This window comes from Seriola dumerili, unplaced genomic scaffold (genome assembly GCF_002260705.1).
Source record: "Seriola dumerili isolate Sdu_G_001 unplaced genomic scaffold, Sdu_1.0 BDQW01000109.1, whole genome shotgun sequence".
NCBI classification, from domain to species: Eukaryota; Metazoa; Chordata; class Actinopteri; order Carangiformes; family Carangidae; genus Seriola; species Seriola dumerili.
Genome location: NW_019174364.1, coordinates 954,996 through 973,181, shown reverse-complemented (window position 1 = coordinate 973,181; position 18,186 = coordinate 954,996). Strand labels below are relative to the sequence as shown.

Below are 18,186 nucleotides of genomic sequence, written 5' to 3'. Positions count from 1 at the left end.
GGGCCTGAGGGTAGAGGTTGTTGTACACCTATGGGGAAAACTAAGCTGAATATAATAATTTCTTTAACTCAAATATATGAATTTCTACTTTGGTTTAAACACTTTGTGACAACAAACAAGCATGTGAAGTTCAGACTTAAATGAACACAACAGCAGATTTCTTTTCATGCATGCATTTATTATCTACTCCATATATAGTTCTTTTTCTTCTTTTTCATAAAATACATAAAAATAATGCCACTGGTAGACCAGTGAAACAAATGCTCCCCCACATAATTACATGAAAATACCCCATGTGTGATTACACATTCATCATAGCACAGAGTGTTGTCACATTTCAGCAGGTTTACAGTTTGACATGAGAGTTGAGGTGTCTGGAGTGTCATCACAAGCTGTACAGTGAGTCAGAGTTCACTCACACACTAACAGGCTCTTGCACACACACACATACACACACATACAAATGCTGTACAAGATAACCTCCACAGAAAATGCGTCTTCTTACCCTCCCCTTTTATACATATTAACAGATGTGATAGAATTCCTCTGTGTTTTTGGTCCAGACTCCGTTCATCATATCCAGAAATCCATTTGGCAAAAGTTCATGATTTTGTTTGTTTTTTGAATGGGATCTTTTAAAATCTGGAAGCAATCAGTAAGGACAATGTCCACAGATTTGAGGATGTCATCATGATTAAGACACAGAGGACACTTCTGTCTTGCTTGTGGAAACTGAGGTCTCATCCTCCACCATGCCACCCATTCCAATAGTGCTCAGCATGCAGTTACGGAACTGAAAGGGAAAGGAAACAGCAGCAAATTCAGAAACTAAGTATATGCACAGTTCAGGATTAAATAAAGAAGATAAAGGAAATGCTTCGAGACTAGAAAATATACAAAACCAACCTGTTTGTTCATCAGCACATAGATAACTGGGTTGTACAGTGCTGAGCTCTTTGCAAAGAAGGCAGGGATGGCTGCAGTCAGGGCGGAGAAGGCAGATCCCTTGTTCAGGAAGATCCAGCCAGCAAAAGTGGCATATGGCACCCAAGCTACCAGGAAGCCAAAGACCATCAGGATGCACATACGAGTCACTTCCCTCTCAGCCTTTTGGGTGGACTCTGACTCCTGCTGCTGGGCTGCAGCCTGAAGAGTTTGGTCAAATATAAAATGGTAAGTTCATCAAATAAATTCTTCTATATACATGTTACTCATAAATACACAAGGCAAAGAGCAATTCTAAATAATGGCAGAAGAATATACATTTTACTCACAGCTTTGACTGTCATGACAAGGCTTCCATAAGTAAAGAAGATGACAGCGACAGGAACGAAGAAGTGGACGACAAACATGTACATAACGTATGATTCATTGTTGAAGCCTGGGGCCAGGGTGTAGTAGTCAGGTCCACAGGAGCACTGCATGCCCTCAGGGAGGTACCTGTGTGAGATTGAAAAAAAGAAAATCATTTAGACATTCTATTGAAATAAACTTTTTCTCTGTGCATCCACAGTAAGACCCTTGTGACTAACAAACTGACAGTTTCTTGAGGCTGAATCATGTGTTTGAGTAATTTGTAACTGGTTTTAAAATGCAAAGTCCTATCACACTAAAATCAAAGATTTTAAAAAGATGTGAGTATCACCTGGACCAGCCAAACAGTGGTGGAGCAGCACATGCAAAAGCCATGATCCAGGTGAAAAGGACTCCAGCTCCTGCATGAGTTCCAGTGAACTTGAAGCTTCCCATGGGTTTGCAGACGACAATGTATCTCTCAACGGCCAGGACAACCAGAGACCACAGAGCAACTTCACCTGTAGAGAGAAAAGGTATGAAAAGTTATTCATTTATACACTTGGCAATGAAATAGGAAGCATAACTTCCTCTATAATTCTTTCTCACCTCCCAGTGTGGCCATGAATCCCTCAACAGCGCAAGCAGTGGCTCCGAGAATGAAGTAGCCATTAACAGCAGAGGTGATGGTGATGGTGAATCCGAAGGCGCACATGATCAGTCCGGCCACAGCCAGGTTGACCAGGATGTAGTTGAGAGGTTGCCTGAGTTTCTTGTTCTGAGCTGTGACCAGCAACGTCAGACCGTTGATGGGAGTTCCAGTGCAGATCAGGAAAAACATGTAGAAAGCTAGAAGCTTGAACATGATAGGATCTGCCAAATAATACTGTTGGTATTCAAAAGGACTTCTAACAATCCCAGTCCTGTTGGACATGGGGATGTAGAAGTTCTTGCCCTCTGTGCCATTGGGCTCAATTCCTCCTTCCCAAGCCATCTTCAGTAGCCGAGCTTCAGTTGATGGAGAGTGCCAGTAGTATGCAAGCCCAACAAGTAGTCACCAGTGGTATAAACCAACCACACACAGACAGCTTATGCATTCCTGGGTGTTGTTTTATACCTTCCCAGCGTTATCCACAAATTGACAAAATTAGATTACGAGAGGATTTCTAGGAAGTGAAGAGCTCATCTCTGATTGTTAATTGACTTTAGCATTGAGGGAGAGAGACTTAGGGGTCACATGTTTATCTAATCTATCCTCACAGTTTTAAACCTACATTTGGAACAGTAATGGTAGATCAACTAGAAAATGCTGCATTACAAGATACACCACGTTCCAATATATGTAGGACTTATTCTCTGTTTGTGGCAGGAACTTTAAAATTATTTCTCTGGCTAAAGCAATCCGGGATTAAATTAGCAGTATTGAACATGTACTAATTACAATTTTTAATTTAGCGTTTATTACTAAGGCACTAATTATTTACAATATTTTTTTTTTTTAATTATTATTATTTTTTAGTAGTACGTAATGATGATTAACAAATTGCACGGATGCATGCTGATCGTAGGCTTTGCTCAGCTGATAGTCACACCCTACCAAGCAGCTTCTCTCTGCGCCTACCACTGACCACACACTGTCTTCTGCTTGGCGACCATCCCTATTCTTCAGTAATCACCTTGATGCTTTGTTGTCAAAATGCATGTTCAGACTGACACTGAAGAGCAGAAGAGTTTGCTGGGAGACCGTGACAAATGCTCAGAAATTGGGTAAGTCAAGCAAGGTGGTAGCTGGAGAAAACTTGCCTGTCTCTCCGTTTGCCTTGAGTCTCACTCGCATTACCTCCGCCAAGGTTTGGCTTTCATTTGTGGGTTTGTTTGTTTATTTTATTGATTTTCACCAAACCCGTTGGAGGGATGGGAACATGGGCCTGGGAAGAACCCATTCAATTTTTTGTTCTGTTTTAAGGGGCGGATTCATTTTTTTTTTCTTTCACTTCCCTTTAAGTTTTTCGTCAATTTCTAAGGAAATAATGTATAGATCTTGATGTGGAAAACCTGAGCATATTAATTGTGTTGAGATCTATAACTTTGTTCATTTTGGTGCAGATCCAGATAATAATCATGTGTAGGATTATTTGGCCTTGGCGGAGGTAAGCGATCTACTGAGTCATACTGTAGTTTCATTAGCCATTCAGGTTTAATCCATATCTATTTACAAAGGACTGAGAGTCGTTTCGAAACTGTGTTAAAATACTGTGGCTCAGCTTTGTTTAATAAAACTTTATTATTATATATTTATATCCAAGGGTATTGGATTTCCAACACAGCACTTTAATATTGAAATACTGTATCTGCGACGATCCAGGAATCCAAGAAGGGTAGGGTCGTAGTCGTAGAGTAGTCGAGGGCAACTGGACTTGGTTGTAGATCTAGTTCTTACATCTTATAAGATAAGTCTGCAATGCTCGCCATGTGTTCCTCGAGAGTCAAAACCTGGTCAAACACAGGAAATAGAGTAATCTCGCAGTCCTTAGGCAGATGTTTCAAGAATGAAATTTACATATTGTATTCAAGTATAGTTTTGAGGTATTAGTTTAGAGACTAATATTGTATTTTTTTTTTTTTTTTTTTTTACTCCACTATAGTCATTTGATAGGCAAACTTTAGTTACTAGTTTATTTGCAGATACAGAAATACAAAATGTAACCACCAAATAAATTAGTATTTAATATGATAGGTTACAATAAGATAAGACTCTATTGAGCCACAGGAAATTCACAAGCTACCCAACAGTATATAGAATAATTAAAATTTGTTTCACCTAAACATTAATGCATCAATAATTATGATACAATATACATTATTTTGAAATGTGTCATGCTGCACAATACGTAATTTTACTTATGGTACTTATGTTGATGCTAAAACTTTTGTATTCTGCTTAAGTAAAATTATGAATTGTAACAGTGTTTATACGCTGTAGTATTTAGCACTTTTACTGAGTGACAGATCAAAGTACTTCTTAACCACCGGTAGTTAAATGTATAGTATTATTGCATTGCTGATGCATGAGTGAACATCATTTTAACTAACTATTGTAAAACTGTTGGATAAAACAGTGCATTATATTTGACCAGTGGAGTCAAAAGTATAAAACAGCTAAAAACAGAAATACTCAAGTAGAGTCCAGGCATGTAAAATGTATTTTGGAGTAGGTTGCTTTCCAACACTGGGTTAGATTAATGCTGTCCTCAAAGTATTTTCCGGATTTTAGATCATTTGTCTGATCATGTGTCGGCTGCCTGGGGTCAATCACTGTTTAATGTTTTCAAGGCAAGAGTAAACTGCAGATAATCATGCTATTATATTGGATTTAAAACAATGTGCAGTAGTTTTGAAGTAAAGAGAACTGTAATATTAGTGATTGAATTTTCCAGATGAAATCCCTCTTCAAAAGCCATTGGGTCAGAAACGCCCGGTTAATCCCCCTTGCTTAACAAATACTTCATGATAGGGTTAAGTCCAAGATCATGGCTTGGGTCTGACAATCCTTGCAAAGACGATCTGCTGATCGGATATGTTTTACACATACATTTTTCTTAAAGGAAAAGATAAAAATCAGTCCATATACACAATAATACAGAATGAGATGGAAAGAAGAACGTCCAGAGCTGAGTAAAGGCTTTTATTGTAGGTAAACAGTTGACACTTCTGTCTTACTGTCTTACTTCCACCAATTCACTAATGTCACAACTGATGCAAACAAGGTGACAAAAACATGGAGAATATTTCCCAAAAGCAAAGAGAGAGTTCAGTTTATTTTAAAACAACGAGGAACCATGGTATACGGATTAAGGATTATTTTACTCCTAATGGCCATACACAGCAAATATGTTTAATTCAAACAATGACAGCATCATTAAATATTAGCAGCAAGTAAGTAGCAGTTGATTAGTCTTACTTTGTGTATTTGAAAAAATCGCTTTCAGTCAGTTCAGCAGTGTTGGCAGGTTCCAATACTAAACTTTGTTTGAGAAGCAACCTGTTTGTTCATCAGCACATAGGTAACAGAATTATAATGAGCCAAGCTCAAAGAGGGTATGAGTTGCTGCTGTAGAGACCCATAACTGAGGAAAGTTAAGAAGATGGGACTCCTGGGCATGCAACATTGTATATGAAGGTAAATATTTAAATCATATTGATAACAAAGGCATTTGAGTTTGTTTATTACATTGTATGATAAACAGATGAAATGCTTTATTATTAACTGTAAAAAGCATCTCTAAAACCTTTTCTGCTTGTGTCTCCGACTTTCAACGGGACTCATCTTGTCTTTTTTAAGACTGGAGAATGTCTCACTTTGTGTGGAGCAGATATCACCGTGCCTGACTGTGGCAGTAGTTATAACTCTATAACTCTCTATGATGGTCTCTTCTCTCAGTCAGGACTGCAGTGCTCTCCATGGTGCTGATCCTGAGGCTGTCTGGGGTACTCTCTTTCTCTCTCTATGGCAAGTTCCAGCCAATAACCTACCGTACGTAATCTCTGACTTCCCCTGGTGCTTAACTGAAATACAGCAGTTGGCCTTTCATGACTGCCATTGTCATAAATAGCTATTTTGAATGCCCTAGGCTGATAAACGTAGTGTTACGTTTCACCTCCATTCTTCACAAAACTGAAGAAGCCTCTTGGATGAGAGGTGAAACTTAAATTAAAAAAGGTATCTACAACCAAGTTCAACTCCATTCAGCTCTTCTTAGGCTTCCCATATATGGGCACATAAATAAATAATCCTCTAAATAAACTTTCAACAAACTCCAATATTATAAGCACAAGTCCTGATCAAGAGGAAGAAAGTGTCAGTTCTTGCATGATCTGCAGTGAACTTGAGGCTTGTCATGATTTGCAGACAACAATGATCGATCTTCATCTTGGATAGAGGGCAAAAGAGATATTATCACATATCTGAGATAAATGAGAGTTTAGAAAACTCAAACTATTACAGATTTCCCCAAGATCTTTAGGTGTTCGCATTGTTTCCAAATCCAAACACAAAGGTGATAAGCATCTTTGTTGTCAGGGCCCCTTAGACTTGTTCACTTTTGAAAAACAATTGTATTAGTATTATAACTAACTTGGTTTTATTACAGTTACAATTACGAGTTTTCCATGTCATTTGGGTCTATTGTTTGATAAAACACTTTGTGACAGTGTTTAGAAAAAAAGGCTTAGTTAAATATAACTACTGGTTGTAGCAGTAGTAGTTTCAGCAGAAGTAGTACTTGTACATTTCATGTACTTTATGCTTTTAACAGCAGCATCTTTACATAGCAACAGCTTTACATTTTTTTTGCTGAATAGTTATAATATTTTATGTCAACTTGAAGTGACTAAAGTGATAAATCCATCCTATCCTAAGATATTTATGCACCCATATTTTAAGTCATTGTTTACTTTGAATACAACATCTGCTCAACCTCTGCACTGCATTCATAGTGACCATTTGACAAAAATCAAGAGTATAATGTCATGATCAGAGTCAAGCAATATCTCATAAGTAATCAAACACATTTATTTTATATCAAGGGCCTTTTGGTAGAAACACAGATTATTTCAAAGCAATGAGAAACATATACAGTGTACAGAAGTGAAGTGTACAGAGTATATTTCTGATACCTTCATTTGCACTTTACCGCCAAGTATGGCCATGAATCCCTCGATAACACAGACGGTTTAGTGGGTGTGATGGTGGTAGTGAATCCAGGGTGGTTCTTCATCAGTCCAACCACAGCTGAGATCACCAGAAAAGATTTGAGCTATTGCTTGAGCTTCTTAGTCCTGGAACAGTGGCAGAACACTGATGGAGATCCAGGTCAGATCAGGACAAACATGTAAGAATCTACCCGGTTCTATCAAATAAAACTGGGTATTCAAACAGACTTCACTCTCACAGTCCTGCTGGACATGAGAATGTAGATGTTCCTCAATGCTCTCAACATCTTCAATAACTGGATGGACACTATGAGCTTGTTTGTCTACCAGCGGAATCCCTCATTAATTACAAAGTCTTAGACTGTCTTATAAATGGAGACAGACTCAAATTAGCAAAATTAGATTTCAGGTTGGGTGAGGTAAGTAGAAATAATTTGTTAATGATCTTAACACCGGATGGTGCTCTAATTCTTCTGCTCAATTTGTTAGGTGATAAGACAGATAACAAGAGTGCCACTTGGGACACCTTGAATGTGACATGGGGCATGTGGGCATTATCTGCAGTTCTGTTGTTTCTATTGAGGTCAGGTTATCAAAAACCATCAATTTACTTAGTAAACATTTCAGTTCAATTAATTTTGAACACATATGTATACATGTACCATTGAAAAGACAAGATACAGATGAAGAAACTAAATGGATAGAAAATATTTATAAGAAGAGAATTGATTACTTACTCTACATATATGTAACTCACACATACATGTTATGTGGGACAATTAACATACAGGAAACAGGCAAAAAAACTGCACTAATGAGCTGAAAATATTAAAACAAAATCAGACAAGCTGACACCTACATTTAAGAAAACAATGCATTAACAAAACAACATTTAAGAAACAGACCCCTATATTTAAGGAAAAAAATGCATTAACAAAACAACATTAAACAAACAGACCCCTACGTTTAACAAAGAAAACTACATTTAACGAGCACAAAAAAGAAAAAAAAAAAAAAAGAAAAAAACATAACTACATTGCGTAACAAGCAAACCCCTTTATTAAACAAGCAAAAGCCTACATTATAGTGGATGTTCACAGGGCATCATTTGTGGCTTTTACTTACAGTGGATTTAAAATTGTTTATTTGGCACATACACTATAGTGATAGTAAACACCGACTGTTTGATTGTTAAGGATGGATTTGAAACTTTACTGCATCTGCAGTCCCCAACCATTAATGTGGCAAAATCATGTGACAGTTGATTCAGTCATTATCTGTCTTCAGCCCTTCCTTTGATTTTCATTCATTTTTAAGAATGGGCAGTCTTAAAGTAAACAGAAGGCATTATTTGATACTGGATGTTCTTTGCCACGGAAGGAAGATAACAAATTAGATAAGTCTTTAGCAGACATTTTCTTTCCATCCTGTGACAATAAGCTTTTGCTACATCACAGCCAGGCCACTGTAGGTGAAGCACTGAGATTAATCTGATCAGGATAATGACACATTTCTGCATGTGTCTCCGAATTTCAACGGGACTCACCTTGTCATTTTTAAGACTGGAGAATGTCCCACTTTATGTGGAGCAGATATCACCGTGCCTGACTGTGGCAGTAGTTATAACTCTATAACTCTCTGTGATGGTCTCTTCTCTCAGTCAGGACTGCAGTGCTCTCCATGGTGCTGATCCTGAGGCTGTCTGGGGTACTCTCTTTCTCTCTCTATGGCAAGTTCCAGCCAATAACCTACCGTACGTAATCTCTGACTTCCCCTGGTGCCTAACTGAAATACAGTAGTTGGCCTTTCATGACTGCCATCGTCATAAATAGCTATTTTGAATGCCCTAGGCTGATAAACGTAGTGTTAGGTAGCCGTTATGGTCATAATTTTTTTATTTTTTATTTTTTTCTTCAAACATGTCTTCAGTCGTGTGCCTCTAATGGCTGTTTGGTCCACACTGCATTGTCACACCTGTGTTTTGTTTTGCTTTCCTGCATTTTATATAATTGCAAAGACATACAACATTTAATTCCAAGCTTGGTTACTGAAGCTGATCCAGGTAGATATCCTCTGTAAGGACATGTGAAACAGGCTTCCCAAATGTCTGTGATGACTCTTTGGTTGTGCTTATCCAAGAAGAGTAGAATCGAGGGCAACTGGATAATACAGGACATTTCACCTCAATTCTTCACAAAACTGAAGAAGCCTCTTGGATGAGAGGTGAAACTTAAATTAAAAAAAGGTATCTACAACCAAGTTCAACTCCATTCAGCTCTTCTTAGGCTTCCCATATATGGGCACATAAATAAATAATCCTCTAAATAAACTTTCAACAAACTCCAATATTATAAGCACAAGTCCTGATCAAGAGGAAGAAAGTGTCAGTTCTTGCATGATCTGCAGTGAACTTGAGGCTTGTCATGATTTGCAGACAACAATGATCGATCTTCATCTTGGATAGAGTGCAAAAGAGATATTATCACATATCTGAGATAAATGAGAGTTTAGAAAACTCAAACTATTACAGATTTCCCCAAGATCTTTAGGTGTTCGCATTGTTTCCAAATCCAAACACAAAGGTGATAAGCATCTTTGTTGTCAGGGCCCCTTAGACTTGTTCACTTTTGAAAAACAATTGTATTAGTATTATAACTAACTTGGTTTTATTACAGTTACAATTACGAGTTTTCCATGTCATTTGGGTCTATTGTTTGATAAAACACTTTGTGACAGTGTTTAGAAAAAAAGGCTTAGTTAAATATAACTACTGGTTGTAGCAGTAGTAGTTTCAGCAGAAGTAGTACTTGTACATTTCATGTACTTTATGCTTTTAACAGCAGCATCTTTACATAGCAACAGCTTTACATTTTTTTTGCTGAATAGTTATAATATTTTATGTCAACTTGAAGTGACTAAAGTGATAAATCCATCCTATCCTAAGATATTTATGCACCCATATTTTAAGTCATTGTTTACTTTGAATACAACATCTGCTCAACCTCTGCACTGCATTCATAGTGACCATTTGACAAAAATCAAGAGTATAATGTCATGATCAGAGTCAAGCAATATCTCATAAGTAATCAAACACATTTATTTTATATCAAGGGCCTTTTGGTAGAAACACAGATTATTTCAAAGCAATGAGAAACTTATACAGTGTACAGAAGTGAAGTGTACAGAGTATATTTCTGATACCTTCATTTGCACTTTACCGCCAAGTATGGCCATGAATCCCTCGATAACACAGACGGTTTAGTGGGTGTGATGGTGGTAGTGAATCCAGGGTGGTTCTTCATCAGTCCAACCACAGCTGAGATCACCAGAAAAGATTTGAGCTATTGCTTGAGCTTCTTAGTCCTGGAACAGTGGCAGAACACTGATGGAGATCCAGGTCAGATCAGGACAAACATGTAAGAATCTACCCGGTTCTATCAAATAAAACTGGGTATTCAAACAGACTTCACTCTCACAGTCCTGCTGGACATGAGAATGTAGATGTTCCTCAATGCTCTCAACATCTTCAATAACTGGATGGACACTATGAGCTTGTTTGTCTACCAGCGGAATCCCTCATTAATTACAAAGTCTTAGACTGTCTTATAAATGGAGACAGACTCAAATTAGCAAAATTAGATTTCAGGTTGGGTGAGGTAAGTAGAAATAATTTGTTAATGATCTTAACACCGGATGGTGCTCTAATTCTTCTGCTCAATTTGTTAGGTGATAAGACAGATAACAAGAGTGCCACTTGGGACACCTTGAATGTGACATGGGGCATGTGGGCATTATCTGCAGTTCTGTTGTTTCTATTGAGGTCAGGTTATCAAAAACCATCAGTTTACTTAGTAAACATTTCAGTTCAATTAATTTTGAACACATATGTATACATGTACCATTGAAAAGACAAGATACAGATGAAGAAACTAAATGGATAGAAAATATTTATAAGAAGTGAATTGATTACTTACTCTACATATATGTAACTCACACATACATGTTATGTGGGACAATTAACATACAGGAAACAGGCAAAAAAACTGCACTAATGAGCTGAAAATATTAAAACAAAATCAGACAAGCTGACACCTACATTTAAGAAAACAATGCATTAACAAAACAACATTTAAGAAACAGACCCCTATATTTAAGGAAAAAAATGCATTAACAAAACAACATTAAACAAACAGACCCCTACGTTTAACAAAGAAAACTACATTTAACGAGCACAAAAAAGAAAAAAAAAAAAAAAAGAAAAAAACATAACTACATTGCGTAACAAGCAAACCCCTTTATTAAACAAGCAAAAGCCTACATTATAGTGGATGTTCACAGGGCATCATTTGTGGCTTTTACTTACAGTGGATTTAAAATTGTTTATTTGGCACATACACTATAGTGATAGTAAACACTGACTGTTTGATTGTTAAGGATGGATTTGAAACTTTACTGCATCTGCAGTCCCCAACCATTAAAGTGACAAAATCATGTGACAGTTGATTCAGTCATTATCTGTCTTCAGCCCTTCCTTTGACTTCCTTTGATTTCCATTCATTTTTAAGAATGGGCAGTCTTAAAGTAAACAGAAGGCATTATTTGATACTGGATGTTCTTTGCCACGGAAGGAAGATAACAAATTAGATAAGTCTTTAGCAGACATTTTCTTTCCATCCTGTGACAATAAGCTTTTGCTACATCACAGCCAGGCCACTGTAGGTGAAGCACTGAGATTAATCTGATCAGGATAATGACACCCACATCTCACTCACTGGTGAGGGATGATGATAGTGGAAATGTTAGATTGTTGGTGTGGCCTAATATAAACCCTAAAAACACTCAACTCAGTGCATTTAAACAATCAATGAAAAAAAAGGAAGAAAAGAAACGAGCTCTCCTACCCAGATCCTTATATTACTGAAATCGAGGTAGAAAGAAAATTGTTTACAAAAATAGTGAGTGAGGTTTTTCTCCTCAGCTCATCACATGCATAGGTCACATGAGAACGTATGTGCCCTTGCTTCTATTTGAAGCATAGCATTATCTACTGTATCTATTACTTTTTTTCTCATTGGTCCATATTCAAAACAAACTGATCAGTTCATACATGAATGTTCTCAAAAAAGAGGGTTATTATGTACTGATAATATATTTCTATAGACTCAATATTTTCCTCATAATTTCAATTTAAATTTGCTTGTTTGGAATAATGTGCCAAAAGATGTTGACTGAATTTAGTTCATATTCATTAATTGGGATTAAGAAAATTCCCCTGGACCTGGAAAAGTGGAGCAAATTACTTTGGGCTCTGGCGTCTCTATTAATCCTAACACCCAGGGTGTTAGGATTAATTAGGGGCATCTTCTACCTCCTGCGCTACCTCATCCTGTAATCTCATTTTGGAAATTTGACAAAAGGGTTGGTGGTGAGGTATAAAAATCATACCCAGCAACTCTGACTATCATGACAATCCGCACTTGAGTTCTTTAGGTGAAGAAACTCAACAGAACAACAGACAACAGAAATGGCTTGGGAAGGAGGAATTGAGCCCAATGGCACAGAGGGCAAGAACTTCTACATCCCCATGTCCAACAAGACTGGGATTGTTAGAAGTCCTTTTGAATACCCACAGTATTACCTTGTGGACCCCATGATGTACAAACTGCTGGCTTTCTACATGTTTTTCCTGATCTGCACTGGAACTCCCATCAACGGTCTGACATTGCTGGTAACATTTCAGAACAAGAAACTCCAGCAGCCTCTCAACTACATCCTGGTCAACCTGGCTGTGGCCGGACTGATCATGTGCGCCTTCGGATTCACCATCACCATCACCTCTGCTGTTAATGGCTACTTCGTTCTCGGAGCCACTGCTTGCGCTGCTGAGGGATTCATGGCCACACTGGGAGGTAAAATGTCAACTACTTTCTTCCATACAACCCAATTCTTCAATTTCTCCTCAGTACTGTAGTTGCATGAAGGTGTTGCATGTTAACCTGAAATATGCCCTTTTTTTCTCTATACAGGTCAAGTTTCTCTGTGGTCTCTGGTTGTCCTGGCCGTTGAGAGATACATTGTCGTCTGCAAACCCATGGGAAGCTTCAAGTTCACTGGAACTCACGCAGGAGCTGGAGTCCTTTTCACCTGGGTCATGGCTTTTGCATGCGCTGGTCCCCCACTGTTTGGCTGGTCCAGGTTAATTCACATTTCTATCTGTAATTTTACTTACATAAAACATCACAGTGAAGATTTGAAAACACAGAAAACCACTCAAACAAACCATCCACCTTAAGAAAACAACAGTAGAAGTGAACAGTCTTGATTATTTATAATAATGGCTCTTCTTCAATCTCACACAGGTACCTCCCTGAGGGCATGCAGTGCTCCTGTGGACCTGACTACTACACCCTGGCCCCAGGCTTCAACAACGAATCATATGTCATGTACCTGTTTGTAATCCATTTCATCTTTCCTGTTGTTATCATCTTCTTCACTTATGGAAGCCTTGTCATGACAGTCAAAGCTGTGAGTAAAATTTAAATTCATCAGATGTTTAACTTATAGCTCAATCCTGAAGAAACACAGTTGAAGAATAGGTGCTTTTCATTTTAAATCTGGCAAAATGGTCTCTTCTGTGAATTCTGATGACGTTTTGTGGTCTCAAACTCTTCAGGCTGCAGCCCAGCAGCAGGAGTCAGAGTCCACCCAAAAGGCTGAGAGGGAAGTGACTCGTATGTGCATCCTGATGGTCTTTGGCTTCCTGGTAGCTTGGGTGCCATATGCCAGTTTTGCCGCCTGGATCTTCCTGAACAAGGGAGCTGCCTTCACTGCCCTGACTGCATCCATCCCTGCCTTCTTTGCAAAGAGCTCAGCACTGTACAACGCACTTATCTATGTGCTGATGAACAAACAGGTTGGTTGCTATGAAAATGGTCTTACCTTAAGTTTTCAGTGTCTAAACCCACCATGATGAATGTTAGAAACTTGTTATTTTAACATCTTTTTTGCTCTTTTTCAGTTCCGTAACTGCATGCTGAGCGCTATTGGAATGGGCGGCATGGTGGAGGATGAGAGCTCAGTTTCTACCAGCAAGACAGAAGTGTCCTCTGTCTCTTAAACATAGAGACATTTTCATTTACCTGGACATTTTCCTTTTTACTGTCTCTTTAATCTGGAATAATCCTCAATGTGGACTGAGTGAAGTTCAGGGACGTCTGAACTACATGACCAGTGATGAATGGCTCGAGGAATAAAACTCATGAACTGCATTTTTTTCACCTTTTGTTTGAAGGGTGTTGGAAATCAATGTGAATTCAAAATCACTGCAAATAATGGTAAGATCTGTGAACACATGTATATGGATGCTCATTTTGACTCCCTGAGGCACAGATATCCCTGAGATGTTTGAGCTTTTTGGCACCACTGAATCTACATAACACCCTTAAAAAAACATATGTTTCAAAGCCACAACATTTGTTTTATTTATTTATTTTTTTTTACATCAGTGGGAACACATTTTGTACTTTATTTTCAAAATGAGCAACTATATACAATGTAAAATTATTTTTGTCACTTGTTGAGATGGTCATCATAAATTGTAAACATTGTATATATATATATATAAAAAATAGCATAGATAAATAAATGCATGCATGAAAATGGATTGACATATTGAGTTGATTTCAAACATCAGGCCATAAAGACTGGCCACTACTATAGAGTTGCAACCTCAAAAGGTTTTTGATTAATGTGAAATAGGAGCTTTACGTACATTGAACAATCTTATTCTTCAGGAGCTCTGAAGAGATTTATTGACACTCAGAGAAGCCTGTGTTTCTCAAGTTCTTCTCAGGTTAACTGGTTGACCAAATGTTCCTCATTACCGTCTCAGCCTGTCCAAACACATGCTCCTGAATCTTGTCTGTAGGATGCGCTAGCGCCTACAGGAGGCAGCATAGGATCATGTCATTGGGTTTACCTGATCATGACAGTGTTGGGACAAAAAGGAGTGTGGTAAAGCTACATCAGGCTAATCCAGTTAACAAGGAAAAGAGAAGGGATAAAGACACTAGAGTGTTACAGGTCTTACATGTCTTACTGGGTTTACGTCAACTGTCACTCGAAACACTAAGAGTGACTGATCAAATGAGTTTGCATGATAGTGGTGAGAATTGTTTACCTGCTTGGCTGGTATTGTTCTCACCTGGGTGAGTCTCCTACTCTGGATGTCCTACTGAAGCCATAACCACTACAGTGGTTTTGTGTCCTTTGGCAGGTGTTCCTATGTCTCTGGACAGCTTCTCACAACTGTGCAAAATACATTCACAAAACTTTACAAATTTGAAGTTCAGATCCAAGATCGAGATCAAACGTTGGTGTGGTCTGACCCATTAGTAGTAAGAACTCACCTAATATTGTAGTAATAATTTTTAATTACAGCCTGCAATACTTATAGGGCTTACAGGGAAAGAAGGAAAAAAATGTTTGAGCACATATACCATGCCAAAAACTAAATGTACAAGGGAAGCAAACAGGAGTTGTAAATAAGGGTTGACATAAAAAAAACATTTAAAATAACTTGGATACAAGTAGTCCTGCTAGAATATACAGTACATATTCAATTATCAGATTATAATTTCTATATGATGCATTGACATGTTAAGGTTCATTTACCTACTGACTACTTGAGCACTTTAAATCGATAATCCATCATTGTAGGATTGTCATATATTAATATGAAAAGGGTGGCTAACAGTAGCAAAGTAACTATAGCTGTCAAATGAATTGGACCAAAAAAAGTTCACTATTTCAACATATTAATATATATTAGAGGAGTGGGGGTATAAAGTAGCGTGTTAAGAGACATGAGCATATACTCGAGGAAATGTACTTACTTTCAACCACTGCCACCCATTTTCTGATCTAGCATAACACACCATTGTTATGTCCACCCCCCCCCCCCCAAAAAAAAACAAAAAAACAAACCCTGGTACACAGGGGCCACTGTGGGCCCTGGGTTCTAAAAGGTAACGACTGGACTTTATTTCCCAACCATCAGCCACTAAATCCATCAAAAGGACAGAGTAACAGGAGAATTGGACCTAAACAAAAATAAAGTGTAAGTCACAGAGGGGAGGGGGGGGGGGGTAAATAAAAATGGCCAAATGAGAAATTTTTAGAATAGGCAAAACCAACAATACAAAACTCAGAACCAACTGAGGGTGTTGCCCCTCTGACAGCAGTCAGAGTTTGAGTCTCCTTTTGCAATTTACAAAATTGCTGCCTATATGCTTCTGGTACCAATACGTAAAAATGAAGGATAGCCTCTTTTGCAGTTTTACAGTCAGAACTTTGAGCAACAGACAAAGATGCATAAACACTGAGCTGTTTCCACTAACAGTTTGAAGTCATGTGTGTCAGCACCCCGCTCAAAAAGTGTGAAATACTCATATACTTCCTTTCCATTAAATGGTGGCACAGCTCTGCTGTTCCACACTAGATCAAAGTCTTTTGACATAAACTGTTAATTTGACTTGATATGGAGCTTTTCAAGTTCAAGCTTTTTCAAACGAATGGTCTGTTCCTTTTCACTTTGCCTTTCCTGAAATGTCAACTGCATTCTCATTTGCTCAAACTTTATTTGTTCTAGCTTGAGCTTCACATCTAGTTGTTTTAACCCAATTTCAGTTACAGTAACAGTAACAGAAGATTGGACCTAAACCAAGTAAGTGGAAGTCACAGTGAGGGGGGGTAAATAAAATGGCCAAATGAGAAAGTCTTAAAATAGGCAAAACCAACAACACAAAACTCAGAGAACCAACTGAAGGTGTTGTCCCTCTGACAGCAAAAAACCAAAATGAACAAAGAAACCAAACCTCCTTATAAAACCTCTCAGGGTCAGCTGATTGCCACCAGCTGAGGGAGATCCCAGGTGCATCCCGTTGCTCCTGATGAGCTGGGGAACCTGTGACCTAAAATTCTGATCTCCATATGATTTCTATAGCCATAACAACCATGTATACCACATTTTTCAAGTTTGAGCTTGCAACATGAGATTACAGAAACAGTCTAAACACTCTCGACAGTTAGAAAGAGAGCATACAGACAGACTGGAAGGATCACTGGTACAACAGGTGGACAGTGATTAGAATTGTGTTGCCAGGCAACTGTCCAGCCCTGTGCTCTAGAGTAGAGTCGAACAGTCTGTCTTCTTACAGTGCAGACAAAATTTTATATATATATATATACAGCCTATATATGTGTGTGCATATATATACATATGTTTAGATATATATTTTAATTTAGTTTATTATTTATATATATATATATATATATATACACACACACATACACATACATACATACACACATACATACACATGCATACATTCATGATTATTTGTGTTTTTGTGCCCCTCTCTTGTTGCTCATTGGCATCGTACTCATACTGTATGATTCTATCAGATTTATGAAAATGAAGGACATGTTAATGTAATTATTACCCTTTTGGACCATGACATATGTGTGAGACACACCATATGAACGGTTTAAGAAAAGTAGTTTATTAAACAAAAGTTTAGCTCAACAATAACAAACAGTGGGGTGTAGCAGAGACAGTAGAGAAACCGAGACGCTTCTGTTTATTTCCTGTATCTGTCTCCACCTCCCCCGCCTCTAGGAGACCAGCAGCAGGTCTGGTTGTATTCATTCCAATGGGCGAAGTGAACGAGATCACAGATTATCACAGATTGTTTCGCTCCATAGTCACCGAAATATATATTGGACCCAGTTTTCGCAAGACACACGTTTTCAAAACATTCTGACATCAAAATTACATTTTTAAGATCAACAGATCAGGAGAAAATTTACTTGATTGGAGACCTGCCTCTGTGTCAGCGCCATACTCTCGCGAGATCTGTCAACTGCCGACGTCGTTTGCCAACCGATAACGAGATGTTTAGGTAGACCAGTTATTATTGGATTGATTTATACGTGAAACCGTGGATTAAACTTTAAATCGTAAATAAAACTTGTTTCATTGCTTAACAATTGCTAAAACAGAGCACTGACATGACTTTGTACTGGGTTGATCAGATGTCGTTAGTAGATAAAAAACAGCGACAAAAAAGGCGCAAATTGTCGATCGTCTGTTGTATTCTTTTGACAAGGACAAGCAATCCA

General features: G+C 38.0%; 2 protein-coding genes across 3 annotated transcripts; one reads left to right on the top strand and one right to left on the bottom strand.

Moving 5' to 3' along the window:
* Nucleotides 1-163: 163 nt before the first annotated feature.
* Nucleotides 164-2,365, bottom strand: LOC111222923 (green-sensitive opsin-like). Its single transcript, XM_022746838.1, has 5 exons — nt 1,903-2,365; nt 1,646-1,814; nt 1,275-1,440; nt 907-1,146; nt 164-793 (listed from the first exon to the last, which is right to left on the bottom strand). The coding sequence occupies exons 1-5, from the start codon at nt 2,285-2,287 to the stop codon at nt 695-697; spliced, it is 1,059 nt and encodes a 352-aa protein (XP_022602559.1). The 5' UTR covers nt 2,288-2,365; the 3' UTR covers nt 164-694.
* A 243-nt stretch (nt 2,366-2,608) lies between these two features.
* Nucleotides 2,609-14,518, top strand: LOC111222856 (green-sensitive opsin-like). 2 transcript variants are annotated; one of them, XM_022746738.1, is made up of 6 exons: nt 2,609-3,060; nt 12,746-12,914; nt 13,032-13,200; nt 13,365-13,530; nt 13,679-13,918; nt 14,024-14,518. In XM_022746738.1, the coding sequence occupies exons 1-6, from the start codon at nt 3,046-3,048 to the stop codon at nt 14,120-14,122; spliced, it is 858 nt and encodes a 285-aa protein (XP_022602459.1). In that variant the 5' UTR covers nt 2,609-3,045; the 3' UTR covers nt 14,123-14,518. The 2 variants fall into 2 exon arrangements, with proteins under 2 accessions (XP_022602459.1, XP_022602458.1); XM_022746737.1 differs by lacking the exon at nt 2,609-3,060 and having other exon boundaries at nt 12,496-12,914.
* Nucleotides 14,519-18,186: the final 3,668 nt, after the last annotated feature.